Below are 15,281 nucleotides of genomic sequence, written 5' to 3'. Positions count from 1 at the left end.
TAGATCAGTTGGGCGAAGGGACCCATCTCTGTGCCGTACATTCTATGATTGGTTGCCTTCACAGTTTATCATATACATTTCAGTTTACAAATTGTGTTCAGAGGTCTAGCAGAGAGTACCTCTGAAAAATGTGGCACCATTCACAAGCCAAATGTGGAAAGGAGAACAGGTAATAAGTTATACAATATCTTCTACACCTTGGCAATCGGACATTGATGCCAGCCATCAGATTTGGGGATTTTAGTGCACAGAGAAAGGTGTTTTGACATTATTGCATAATATTGCCTGTCTCAGCTTTCTGGACCAAAATGAAACAACCATGAGCAAACTCATGGTCAGTGACAGAGGAAGACTGAGCTTTGCAATAATAAACAGGGCGATTTCACAACTTCTAACAATTACAATTAGATTATACCAGTAATCTGCACTTAGCTCACTCAAACGTTTGGTCATGCATCAGCCTGAAAGCAGGCTGCACTCAAGTCGGTCCCTTTAAGTTGTTGTACATGAAAATTTAAAGATCTGTGCATTTAATTAAATCACTGTTACAAAAAAAAGAGCGTACATTGAAATTCACTCCACTTATATTTTGAAAACAAATAAGATATCACAAGACAGATTTAGGTGGAAGTTCATCAGCTCCTTCGATCTCATCCTTGCATTCACATGAACAGAACCAGCTAATTAAATAATCCAGTCTCGACTCCATTATCCTGCCATCTTCCTCTTGGCAAATTCTATCTTTGTAAAGAGTTTTTTCTGACATCTGCCCTAAAATCTCCAAGGTTGTGCCTTCCTCTCCTGCTGCCCAGAGTATCTGAATGTCTTATTTTGGGTCTATCTTTCCCATCTAATTAATTCCTTAGTCACCCCAAAGAGGCCCCTTTGCGAATCATTTGATGTTGAGGAACTTAACTGGTCAACTCATTACTTACAGCTCCTTCCTTCTTCCCAGAGTCTATTCTGCATTAAATAAATGCAAATGAATAAAGTTTAGGAGCTCCTGTTAACAAACAAACTAAGTGCTTTAGCTTTCAATGCTATCCATTATCACCGCCGTCAACATTGCACGTACTTGAGCAGAAGAAAATGTTTATTAAAATTTGATTGCAACCAGTCTTTGAACAGCTTTAAATCTACAGAGACCAGAGGAATGGTGCTTAGCAGCCAAGGAAAAGATGAAGTTCATTATTTTTATATTTGTTCGGCAGAGATTTGGATGACAATTTACTTACTGCAGCCAAAGCTCAAGGTACATGCCTTGTGAGTTCATAAAAACGTAAAGCATAAGGATATTAAATTTTTTTACTTGTGTTCACAAACCCAAAAAGTTATTGTATAGATCATAGAATCCCTGCAGTGCAGAAGGAGGCCATTCAACCCATTGAGCTTGCAACAACAACCCTGGCCCCACCCTGCTAACCCCACGTATTTACCCTGCTAACCCCCCTGAAACCCCATGTATTTACCTTGCTCATCCCCCTGACACTATTACCACGGCCAATCAACCTGACCTGCTCATCTTTAGAGTGTGGGAGGAAACTCCGTGGAGCACCTGGAGGAAACCCATGCAGACACAGGGAGAATATGCAAACTCCACACAGTCACCCAAGGCCAGAATTGAACCTGGGTCCCTGGCGCTATGAGGCAGCAGTGCTAACCACTGTGCCACCTTGCCGCCCCACCTTTGAAGAAATAATTTTCGTGTCAAAACTAATTAACAAAAGGTTTAAATTCCACGGAGGAAATCTTTGAGTAGATTGGATGGTTTTTTGAGATGGAACAGAAGATAGTTTTGGCAGTTTTGCTACAAAACTAGGCTTGATTTGAACACATTAAGTGCACTCAGTCTGGTTATAATTGGTTGATTTGCACCAGAAAATCAGATACATTTAATTTTATAACAAGGTTTACTGTGTGGTGCTGGACAAAATGTTCGGCTCCTGAAAAGGCCAAGTTTAAAATTTACTATCTTGACTGGAGGGCAGGATTGGGCTGCAACAGGTGCTCTCATCTTTCCTACTCATCTATTGTAATCTTTGCACTATGAAAGGTATTATTAAAAATGCTTCTGCATACGTAGCAGGTAGCAACTCAAGACATTTTACCTAGTGGACTCAAAGAACAGCACTTGATCTAATTTGGAGTCTCTATTCTGAAGTAGATGCAAACTGGGAGAAGACTGCCTAGACAATTTTAACTCCATCAAGAGGAAACATTTAATGTATTTGAGTCATCATGCCCGCAACGGAGCGATGTTTAAGTGATTGACCACTTTTCAAGAAAAACAATCCTGCATCAAGGACAGGGTCTTGTATATTAGGCAATTATAGATCACAACATACTTTAAATATCCATGAGATGCACTGATGCTGCTCTTGCACAAGTTGACTAACATCCATGGTAAGGGAAAAAACACATTTCAGACGACACCCAACCTAACTTGAACGTAAATGCCCACCACTCAAAACCTAGTAACCTGCACAATATGTCAGTTAGAATCCAGGCTGTATCCCTCAGGGGAATGCAGCATGAAGACAATACAATCAAAAATTATTTGCAGAGAACTTGCTCATTTATTGATTTAAGTTAACTCCAAAAGCAGGAATCCTCTGCTTCAAGAAACTTGGAGATGTACCCATTCAAAGCTGTTTTCATTCAGAATCTTATCTTCCCTAAGTTCTACAAAATGATGAGGGGAATCGATAGTGGACAGGATAAAATTGTTTCCCTTGGTGGAGAATTCTAGAATGAGATATTGATTGATTCAAGGTAAGTGGCAGTAGGTGTGGAGGGGACTTGAGGAAGAACTATTTATGTAAAGGGTGATGGGTGTCTGGAATTCGCTACCCGAGTTGGTAGTGGAGGCAGAGACCCTAAACTCTTAAAAATTACCAGGATCTAAAGTGCTGTAAGCTACAGGGCTATGGGTCGGGTGCAGGAAAGTGGGATTAGAAAGACGCCTGGGTGTCCTTGGACTCAGTAAGAAGTCTCACAACACCAGGTTAAAGTCCAACAGGTTTATTTGGGAGCAAATACCATAAGCTTTCGAAGCGCTGCTCCTTCGTCAGATGGAGTGGAAATGTGCGCTCAAACAGTACACAGAGACACAAAGTCAAGTTACAGAATACTGATTAGAATGCAAATCTCTGCAGCCAGCCAGGTCTTAAAGGTACAGACAATGTGGGTGGAGGGAGCATTCAACACAGGTTAAAGAGATGTGTATTGTCTCCAGACAGAACAGCTCGTGAGATTCTGCAAGTCCAGGAGGCAAGCTGTGGGGGTTACTGATAATGTGACATAAATCCAACATCCCGGTTTAGGCCGTCCTCATGTGTGCGGAACTTGATCATAGAATCATAGAAACCCTACAGTGCAGAAGGAGGCCATTTGGCCCATCGAGTCTGCACCGACCACAATCCCACCCAGGCCCTACCCCCACATATTTACCCGCTAATCCCTCTAACCTACACATCCCAGGACTCTAAGGGGCAATTTTTTTTTAACCTGGCCAATCAACCTAACCCGCACATCTTTGGACTGTGGGAGGAAACCGGAGCACCCGGAGGAAACCCACGCAGACACGAGGAGAATGTGCAAACTCCACACAAACAGTGACCCGAGCCGGGAATCGAACCCGGGACCCTGGAGCTGTGAAGCAGCAGTGCTAACCACTGTGCTACCGTGCCGCCCTTGGCTATCAGTTTCTGCTCAGCGACTCTGCACTGTCGTGTGTCGTGAAGGCCGCCTTGGAGAACGCTTACCGGAAGATCAGAGGCTGAATGCCCATTGTTGAAAGATAATAGAATTTATAGATAATCTCATTACGGGCATTCAGCCTTGGATCTTCAGGTAAGCGTTCTCCAAAGCGGCCTTCACGACACACGACAGCGCAGAGTCGCTGAGCAGAAACTGATAGCCAAGTTCCGCACACATGAGGACGGCCTAAACCAGGATGTTGGATTTATGTCACATTATCAGTAACCCCCACAGCTTTCCCCCTGGTCTTCCAGAATCTCACTAGCTGTTCTGTCTGGAGACAATACACATCTCTTTAACCTGTGTTGAATGCTCCCTCCACCCACATTGTCTGTACCTTTAAGAACTGGCTGGCTGTAGGGATTCACATTCTAATCAGTATTCTGTAACTTGATTTTGTGTCGCTGTGCCCTGTTTGAGAGCACATTTCCACTCCATCTGACGAAGGAGCAGCGCTCCAAAAGCTTATGGTATTTGCTACCAAATAAACCTGTTGGACTTTAACCTGGTGTTGTGAGACTTCTTACTGTGTTCACCCCAATCCAACGCCGGCATCTCCACATCATGTCCTTGGACTGGCATGGATAAGATGGGCTGAATAGCCTCCTTCTGTACTATTAGACCAGTCAAGCTTGATTGGTGGATGATTTGGTCTATGCAGTACCTTGGTTCTATTATCTACAAACAATATGTCCTGCATGTGACATGTTTTCACATCATTTGAATCTTTGACCTTTGATGGATTGGAGCTGATCAAGGCACTCCTTTACAACATGAATGGTCACTACAGACCAGTGATCATGTGTGAACAGTGACTGAGTTGAGCTGGATTGACAAGTGCTTTACAAAATGGGAAAGCACTGTTGCTCAAGTGTCCTCAATTGGCCTTTTGGCTAAGATCAAGCGTATATCCTGTTGTGCACTTGGTCGAAGCCAATGAGATCAAACTGAGGTTTCACTTGAAGCAATTTTTTAAAAAGCCATCTGGGCCTTTTGGCTAAGCTGAAACTCAGATCAAGCACTAGAGGGGGTGTAATGCCTCATAGAATTCATAGATTCATAGAAACCCTACAGTGCAGAAGGAGGCCATTCGGCCCATCGAGTCTGCACCGACCACAATCCCACCCAGGCCCTACCCCCACATATTTTACCCGCTAATCCCTCTAACCTACGCATCCCAGGACTCTAAGGGGCAATTTTTTAAACCTGGCCAATCAACCTAACCCGCACATCTTTGGACTGTGGGAGGAAACCGGAGCACCCGGAGGAAACCCACGCAGACACGAGGAGAATGTGCAAACTCCACACAGACAGTGACCCGAGCCATCCTGTCAGCTTGGATCTGGTTTGATCAAGCCCAAGTCAGGAGTATGGACTGTCTTGTCAGCTTGGAACTGTAATGTCTCTCATGTAGGGACTCTGTTTGGGCCAAATTGGATTTTTGATTGAAAATAAAGTACCAATAAGGTAGAAAAGAAAAGTGTCCTCATGAATGCACACAGTTTTCTTTTAGTTAGTCTATTGTTTTAAAAAACCTGGTGAACCAAAATGCATTTTGATCTGGCTGGCTTTGGTAACATTTGTGCAGGCATGATGCCAGATATTCAGTCTCCAGGCCAACTGTCCACTCGAGTTTAACTAGCCCAGCTTGTTTGATGTCATTACACTAATTGGAGCTCAGAATGTAGGATTTAATTTATTGCTCCTTATTAGTTGCCGGGAAGTAAAAATGGGGTACGAGAGGTTGTGTGATAGTGAACAAGAACACAAAGTGGAGAACCTATTATACATCATGCTGACAAGAGGAGTTTCATCTCTGGGCAGACTGACCAAGATACTATGCAAAATGCTGCAATGGTCTCAGTGTTGGGTGCTAAGAGGCCAGGGTTACACAGGGAGAAGTACTCCATTTGACCAGGACCCATTTGATTCCAATACTATATCAAGTGAGAGCATGTTTCATTTCCCACACCACTTCCTGGATAAGATTTAGGCAATCTATTTAATGGTTCTGTCACTCCCACTCTGGACACTTAATGTGACAGAGGCTGGAGAATTTTTATTCAAACTTTGGAGGAGCATTTTCCCTTGCCCTGGCATTTGTAGACAAATCAGCGAAGATCATGGAGAATAACATGCATTAACCATCTTGCATCACTCTGCAACATTATGCCAAAACTGCTAAACTCCTAATAAACAATATGAATACTCCATACACACATTTTTACTTAGCAAAGCTACGCATATCTTTTTGTCCAGTGATAGCTCCTCTCTGTACTGTATACAACTTACTTAACAGTGGTTACATAGAATTGATAATTAGTAAATTTTGCATACATTTCTTTTCCCATGTTGCTTAGGCCGAATTCATTTCAACTAACAAATTGAAAGCTGAAGAAATATAGCTTATTTGACTGTCTCACAGGAAGACAATTCGTCGGTTAATTGTGGAGGTGTTGTGGTTTTGTAAAGTGCAGCATTCAGCAGACTGCTTGTGACTACTTCCTTTGCCTTAAACTGACATTCATGAACTCCAACACGCAATATTCTGGTGGCCCTCGAGTGTCTTTAATACCAAGGATGAGAAATTTGTTCAATCAAGTACGCAATGTGAAATGTCCCACACTTTCAATTCACACTCTTAAAAGGTGGATTAAGCAATGGTTGATAAATTTGATGCAACCGCTCTCATTTCAGACACCCCTGTACATTACACTACAATGCATGCTACACACGTGGATCTAACAATGGATTAAAAAACCCACAACAACAGGAACTTACATTCATATTGTGTTTTTAATGTAATAACACATTCAAAGGCGCTTCACAGGGGCATTGTGAAAGAAAATTAGATTCCATAAACAGAATTGTCCCATCCCTCCCGCCATGGGAATCATAGCCGGGGGGGGGGGGGGGGGGGGGGGGGGGGGCTACCATGCAAAAGTCCATTGACCACGGGCAGGATTTTACAGTTTGGGGACAAAGTGCAGTCAGAAAATCCGGCCCCAAGTCTCTGAAGGCAATATTAGGGCCAATAGCCCCTGGTCAAGGAGATAGATCTTAATGGTTGAGGAGGTACATCTTAAAGAAGGAAAGAGAAGGATAAAGCTGGAGAGAGTTAGGAAGGGAATTCTGGAGCTTATGACTCAGGCAACTGAACCAACAATCATTGGGAAATTAAAAATCAGGGTTGCCCAAGAGGCCAGAATTAGAGTAGTGCAGATATCGGAGGTTTGTGGAGCTGGAGGAGATGAGAGATAAGGGAGGAGCAAAACCATGGAAGGATTTGCAAAACATAATTAAAACACATGCTTTCCTCCGTTTGTCCCCTTCGTCAAGCTTAATAGTTATTTTCTGAACTGCCGTGTGCAGTTTAAAATAAGCTACTTCAAAAGCAGGATCTGTACAAACAATGAAAACCATGAACCTCATCCTTGGTTGTTCCAATCTACTAAAAACTCTTCAAGCGCAATATGCGTAGGAAGGGTTTGCATCACATGGGTCCCTATGATCTACTGATCGGCAGGTGATCGCAATGGACACCTCAAAAAAAAAGTACGGGAAGAATTAGAGCCAGCATCCCACTCACATTACACTGCTACAATAGGATTACAGCTTAGCAGGTATGTCCAATTATCAATCATAAATCATAAGTGTTTACCAAAAAATGGTAGCTTTCTCCGAAAGACAATAATAATTTGGTGCTTTTTAAAGCTTTGAAGGAAAAAGGATTTTGGGCAAACACAGCCGTTGCTGTTAAACGGAAATATTCAAACATCGTCAATTAACATCCACGAGTGCCACACAATCACATGAATCCCCGAATGCTTATCTGATTATGATTTAGCAAGGTTCAGCAAAATTGAAGCTTTTCAAATTTAATCAATTGATATTAACGTCAACTAGAATGATAAATTGCTTCCTGGAAATCAAAGCAAATATTTATAGGAAAGGTTCGACTTAAAGCACAATAAAACTTTTACTCACTGTTCTGACTCTTCGCTTTGGTTTCAGTGACTGCTCTCTCTAGCTGCACTTCCTGTTGCTGCTGGTAATTAATGTGGGGAGAGACTGAATTTTCCACCTGTTTAGCTGGGGTTTCTTGATGCTTTGGCGTTTGCACCTCCACCTTCTTTGGAGATATCTCTGTCAGGGAAGGTCCAAAACTTTCTGTTCTTCTCGGAATGGATTCAGGGAGTTTGGATCCTGTGGTTTCCAACCTTCTTGAGGAGCTTTCCTGCAGTTTTGCTCCAGAAATTTCCGATCTCCTCGGCACCATTTCTGGAGGCTTGTGGCCTAGCAACTCCGTTCTTTTAAGGCCGATTTTTGGCGCGCCATGACTTGCAGCTTCTACTTGCTTCGAGGAAAGGTCGATGGAAATTTCCGCTCTTCGTGAAACAGGCTCTGGGTGCTTGGGTCCCGTAATTTCAATTCTCTTGACAGAGGACTTTGGTGACTTAGCATTGGGTGCTTCTGCTTGTTTTGGAGTTGGATCTGTAAACTTTGCCCCCAAATCTTGATATCTGTGTCCAGGCGATGGTGTTGCCCTCAGCAGAGGAGTTGGGACTCGTCTGGGTGGAATGGAGGGATTTGGTGACTGATCAACTTCCTCGACCTCGAATGATCTCTTCAAAGCTGATAGAAAAAAAATACACCAGTTGAACAAATTATTTTTTCGTATTATTGACATTTTTCCACATGCACCTGATAAACATTGTTCCATAATTTGACATCTTATCCTGCCAATTCAATTGCCGTTTACAGGCTCAAACTTGTAGTTCCACCAGATCCCTGGGAAAAAAAAAAATCAAGGATAAGTAGAATTTATGGCCATTGCTCAGACGCAGTGACCAGAATTTTACTGCCTCGCCCACCACAGGAATCGGAGCAGGCGTGGGGGAGAACATGGAAAGATCCGCTGACTTCCAGCGGGATTTTCCGGTCTTGGGCAAGCGCGGCCGGAAAATCCCACCCAGTGGGTGTGAAAGTAAAAAAAGTTTATTTATTAGTCACAAACAAGTAAGGCTTACATTAACATTGCAATGAAGTTACTGTGAAAATCCCCTAATCGCCACACTCCGGCCCCACTTCGGGTACACCGAGGGAGAATTTAGCATGGCTAATGCACCTAACCAGCACGTCTTTCACTCTGTGGGAGGAAACTGGAGCATCTGGAGGGAAACCCATCCACTTGCACAGGACTAAAATCAGGCCCAACATTGCCAGATTGGTGGCAAGCACGACTAAATTACACACACCAAAACTGGGGTGACATATCAAAACATTCCATAAAGGCTTCTTTTGGCCTTTAGAGAGTGTGGACTTTCATCACATCAGTCTGGGCTAAACTCAAACTTCAAACTGAAGAGACTAATACATTATGACCTTGAGACTTTTGAAAGAGTGATCAAATTCAACTAATTAAAAAAAAGAGGCCCATGACAGCAAATTCAATAGACAGTTTCATATCAGTATCCATTCCTGAAGGTGATTACATTCTTTAAACTATGACCTTGCACCATGAACTAACTAGGTCCTGCAGTTTTCATGAAAATGCCAGATTTATTCTGATGTATTGAGAGGCTTGTACCAGAAGCAAGCAGCGATCAGGGAATGTCATGATATCTTTTCAACCCCTCAAATTAGGCTACAGATTTGTTCTCCCCTTCATTACGACAGATGCAACATTGTGCATTATCCCATCACAGTGACAAGCTGTTGAAGGTCATGAATTACTATCAGTGGAAGAGTTAGTGTTGATATATCAATATTTATATTCCATAATGTTTCTAGTTGAACGGTGAGGGTGTGGGCAACTACTTTTGACATAAATATATTTACCCCTTGAGCTTCCCATCCGTCCAGGTTTCTGGCACACACCCAAGAATGTTTTACTCACTCAGTCTGCTCGATATGCTACAGCAGACTGAGTTTAGAAAATTAAGCACTGGAACAATTATTGCACATTCCTTAGATTACAAAGCAATGGACAATAGAAAAATGTATGCATATCTTAATAATAAACCAACAAAATGTAAAAGCTCCAAGTTTGTTTCCCAACTGTCCCAAGATTAGGGCCCAAAAAGGCGTCGAGAGGTTTTGCCAGTGTCTCACCATGACCACCAGGAATATGGCAGAGACTGAGTTTCACCAGGTCTCTTCAGAGGTTTCCTGGTTGCCTTGGAAAAGGCAGACCCTCTTGTCTGGCCCTTGACAAACAAATGACGACCAGAAGACAAAGTTTCTCTGGGAGTCCCTAACTCAGTTCAGACTTGTTTTTGTTTGTGTGGAAATCCAGAGAAGCAAGGCATAACCTCTCCAGGATGGATGTGGGCCCCCCACCTGCTGTGCTCTGCGGGCCCAATGAATCTGACTCACTTTTAAAGAAAATAATTTTGAACAGCCGAGCCTCTTTACAGAGGGGACTGAGAGACCTCAAGTGAGGGGAGCTGGAATTAGGCCACCCTTTGCCAGAAAGACGGACAGAGCCAGTAAACATCGACAAGTAGAACCCCCAAGAACCACCCAAAGCGGCACCTGTCCAGCTTATCCTCCGGTCCCTGTAAACTCCAATACAGAGGAACTCCTTTGTGTGCAATCTCAACCAAAGAACTGGAATAACTGGATACAACTGGATACCCTAACGATTCAGAAAAAGGAGATGATTTTTCAAATGCGCCTTGTCATTGGTATTCTAATGGGAACCCTGGTTTAAGATCTATCTGCAACTAAAGGTGATGCCATACAGCACAACATTTCCAGCATATTATCAGCAATGTTTTCCACAAGGTCAGCTTTACACAGCAATCATATGAACACTCTTTCATCGGGGGTTCAGTTGTTTAAAATTTATAGCACACCAGGCTCACATCCAGAGAACAAAAGATCAATAAAACCATCTCCACCTCAGTGGCTGCATTTCAGTGAATCTTGCACCTTTTTAAAGTTGAAGTTTTAGCGCAATCCCTCATCAAGGTTTCAAATGTGTCAGCGCTGAGCATTTGTCTTATTCATGCTGCCCATTGTCAGTATAATCGCAAAGTTCTCCTTTTATTTTTATTTTATTTATTAGTGTCACAAGTAGACTTACATTCACACTGTAATGAAGTTACTGTGAAAATCCCCTAGTCGCCACACTCTGGCACCCTGTTCGAGTACACCGAGGGAGAACTTAGCATGGTCAATGCGCCTAACCAGCACGTCTTTCGGACTGTGGGAGGAAACCGGAGCACCCGGAGGAAACCCCACGCAGACATGAGGAGGACATGCGGACTCCGCACAGTGACCCAAGCCGGGAATCGAACCTGGGTCCATGGTGCTGTGCGGCAACAATGCTAACCACTCTGCCACCATGCCACCCTTTTAAAGATTTGGAATTTTCAAATCAGCCTCATGTCCAACCAAAAGGGAAGAGGAATTGTCCTGGTCACTACCAGCAAAAAAAGAGTTCTAAATGCTTGGTTTGCTTGTGAAATTTTAACATGTTCCTCAGATCGTAGTCACCATTTCATTTAGAAGTATCGACAATGGAATTCTGAATAAATTCACTTACAATGCTGCTACAGATTAGTGTCCTTCACCCTATATGTTCCACTAATAGAAAGAATGACTGTCCCATTGGTAACTGTTACTTCACGAGAACAGTCCCTCAAAGCATCAGAGGTGAATAAAATACGCTCTGTACCAAAGGCTAAAGGTGTAAGAGCAGAGCTCTGTCATACTTCCTCCAGTGAGATGTGGATGATGAGTACTACAGAACCATTCCACAAACGCTGCCAATATCACACTGACACTCATAGCAGTTGTAGAGCTCAGCAAATAGATAAAATCACACAATCATACACAAAGAGAGGAGCCATTTGGCCAATTATGCCTGTTCCTAACTCTGTGCTGGTGACTGTGTCCACCTCAGTAAGCTGAAGAAAAACAAATCAAAGTGGTGCATCTGAGTGCCGCAGTCATGGTGATAATGGAGAACGTCTCAACCAAGACTTTCCTCAAAGCAGTGACCAGTCGCAACAAAGATCATCTATTGTGTTTTATTCTCATCCGAAACTGGGTGGCACAGCAGTTAGCACTGCTGCCTCAGCACCAGGGACCCGGGTTCAATTCCAGCCTCGGGTCACTGTCTGTGCGGAGTCTGCACATTCTCCCAGTGTTTGCGTGGGTTTCCTCCAGGTGCTCCGGTTTCCTCCCACAGTCCGAAAGATGTGCTGGTTAGATGCCTTGGCCATGCTAAATTCTCCCTCAGTGTACCTGAACAGGCACTGGAGTGTGGCAACTAGGGGATATTCACAGTAACTTCACTGCGGAGTTGAGAGACCACAAATAAATAAACTTAAAAGCGTAATCCAATGCTATTACTCCCATCTCAGATATCTCTCAGTGACATTCCTTAAAATGATCATTTTGTGCAAGCATATGCTGGAAATCTAAATTAGAACTGAAAATGCAGTGATATTTGGCAAATCTTTGGAGAAGGAGAAGATCCCTCTGCCCATTTTACTCATGGAATGAAAGCACAGAAGGAAAAAAAGTCTGTTATTTCCACTGACCATGTAAAACCAGTCCTCTATAAACACAATTCTTTCTTTCTCTTGAGCAATGGTTTCATACGATCATCTTGGAAATTCAAAAGTTCATCCATCAAGCATATTTATCCTTCCTAACATCCTCCACGTTCAATCCTGTCTGGCTGCTATCCACAAGTAGTGCTCTCTCTCCCCAAGCACAATGTCCCATGATATATCTAATCACGATGTGGAGATGCTGGCTGGCGTTGGACTGGGGTAAACACAGTAAGAAGTTTAACAACACCAGGTTAAAGTCCAACAGGTTTATTTGGTAGCAAAAGCCACGCAAGCTTTCGGAGCCCCAAGCCCAACCATCTTGTGTGGCTTTTGCTACCAAATAAACCTGTTGGACTTTAACCTGGTGTTGTTAAACTTCTTACTATATCTAATCACTGCAGTCTATGGCTCTTGTGTTGTATGCCCCGCCACCGCTGTCAGTGAGAACGGAGAATTTGGCGCTCAGCCAAATCTCTATTTACATCAACGGGACCGGAGAATCCCAGCCGTGGATGTGGACGGAAAATCCCGGCCTATATCTATAATCTCCCATATACGTATCTATTTTTAGGACACTAAAAGTAGTGACTCAGATAATAATCAATTTCAATGCGACTCATGCTATTACAGTTATTTGCCAGACTTGCTTTTTAATAAAGATCATATTTCAATGCAATAGTTTGTTTCAGATGTGGTGAGGTGCATTGGCCATGCTAAAGTCTTCCTCAGTGTACCCGAACAGGTGACTAGGGGATTTTCACAGTAACTTCATTGCAGTTGTTAATGTAAGCCTACTTGTGACACTAATAAATAAACTTTTAAACTTCAAACTGGAGATGCATTCATGCAGACAGCTGATACTGGGAAGGACACAAGAAGTTTCAAATATTTGGCAGGAGAGAATTTGAAAATTTGATCCTTAAATCAAAACTAGCTGAAAAAGCGAAGGCTGAAATTAAAAGAATATAAACATTTTGTCCTGTTTTCTTTATTTCTTCACATGTCTGTCTATAAATAAAGCAAGATAATAGAATTCAGTTTGCAAACAACCCCATAGGTCAGCTTCACAGGCTAAACTAGCTACTGTGGGACAAATTATATTTTTTGTCGGGCTTATCTGCATATCATCAGACCACCCGACAAGGGTTTCCACTTTGGTCTTTCTCCTTCCTTTATTTTCCCTCATTCTTGCAGAAAATCTGACCAGAGATTTGGAGAGGAGATAACTTTCGGAGAAAAATCAATGCAAACTAAGTGAATGGGAATGCACAGTATGTCAGAAATTACATACAGCATCACAGTTATGGGTTGTCAAGCCGAATTATTTTTGCTCGCTCCAACTACCCTCCGAATAATTTAATTTGAAATGAAGAGGTCATAGAATCCTACAGTACAGAAGGAGGCCACTTGACCTATCAAGTCTGCACCGACCACAATCCCACCCAGGCCCCATCCCCACAACCCCACGCATCTACCCCAGCCAGTCCCCCTGACACCAAGGGGCAACTTAGTGTGGCCAATCCACCTAACCCGCACATCTTTGGACTGTGGGAGGAAACATACGCAGACACGGGAGAATGTGCAAACTCCACACAGACAATGACCCAAGCTGGGAATCGAACCCAGGTCCCTGGCGCTGCGAGGCAGAAATGCTAACCACTGTGCCACCCGGTTTGTGGAGTGGATCACATTCTGGCCAGGCTTAGTTCCACTGTCATGTAACAGTTACATGAAAGGGGCTGGTTAAATCATGTTCTTGAGTCCCAGGTTCCTGGATTCAAATGTGTTAACTTCCCCAAATTCCTGAGATTTCCTTCTTCCATACCTCTCGAGTCCCAGAAGCCTCAAACTGTTCCCCTCACTGACTGGAGAGACAGATGATCCAATCTCAGGTCCGTACCAGAGCTTCCTAATTATCCCAAAGCAGGTATGCAACATATCCAGAGAATGCCAGAAAAATTTAACAGCTCAGGCAGTTTTTCCAACATTTGCCGCTTTTGTTTCAGGTTCCAGCATCCGCAGGATTTTGCTCATTTTATGCAACATTTCCAATTTGTCTTCCCGAACCAAATATCTCCGGTTCACTCACTATATGTACTAACATCTAATCCAAGATCGGAAACTCAATAAAAAGTTAGGTCCTAGGATTCCTTAGAAGATTTACAGATTTAGAAATCGGACAAGATAACCTCAGACCGCAACAAGCCAGACACAGAAACAGCAAAACTTACTAGCAAGTGGGAATACTCTAACATACAAATCAAAGAGTGAATAGACTAGATGTACGACAGGATATTAGTGTGATAGCAAATGAGGCAAGAAATAATTATACAATTGAGTTTGACCATGTCTTCAAATCTCCGAGAGGGATCAGACAGCATAATATTTTTATCTAAATAACTTGGGACACCAGTATTTCCTTTTGAGGTCGATGTAACAAAGGGAGCTGACATTTTAAAACTCTCCTGCATGCAATTTCAGTAACTAGTTATGAAAATGTTCATCTAAACTATAAAACTGACCTGCTACACCAAGTGCAAAATGCTGCCACAAATGTACCTCTTTTATGTCTTGTAGAAATTGAACGTCTGCTGTACAATAGCTTAATTTTTCCCCATCAGTCTGTCAGGCAAAACACAGGCTCAGTTTTTTCTCTGCTAAAACGTGAACATACAAGCAGCACTTGCTTAAGCAATAACCTGCTCACTGGGTACCGCCAGGGCCTCTCAGCTCCTGACCTCATTACAACCTTGGTTCAAACATGTACAAGAGCTGAACGCCAGAGGTGGGCCAAGAGTGACTTCAAGGCCACATTTGGCCGAATATAGCATCAAGGAGCTTTGGCAAAACTGGACTCGATGAGAATCGGGGGTGGGGGGACTCCCTGCTGTTTGAAGTCATACCTAGCACAAAGAGTGCTGGCTCTGGTTGTTGGAGATCAGTCAGCTCAGC

At 43.0% G+C, this 15,281-nt stretch overlaps 1 protein-coding gene across 9 annotated transcripts in view; it reads right to left on the bottom strand.

Moving 5' to 3' along the window:
• LOC144501616 (neuronal-specific septin-3-like) overlaps positions 1–15,281 on the bottom strand; it is a 305,860-nt gene that overhangs the window by 128,884 nt on the left and 161,695 nt on the right. For all 9 annotated transcript variants that reach the window (XM_078225492.1, XM_078225497.1, XM_078225498.1 and 6 more), the window contains one exon: positions 7,747–8,394. In XM_078225492.1, coding sequence (XP_078081618.1) covers positions 7,747–8,394 — 648 coding nt within the window. The remainder of the gene's footprint in view (positions 1–7,746; positions 8,395–15,281) is intronic.

This window comes from Mustelus asterias, chromosome 12, assembly GCF_964213995.1.
Source record: "Mustelus asterias chromosome 12, sMusAst1.hap1.1, whole genome shotgun sequence".
NCBI lineage: Eukaryota > Metazoa > Chordata > Chondrichthyes > Carcharhiniformes > Triakidae > Mustelus > Mustelus asterias.
The sequence above is the reverse complement of the archived record's forward strand: the minus strand, read 5'-3'. Positions and strand labels throughout refer to the sequence as shown.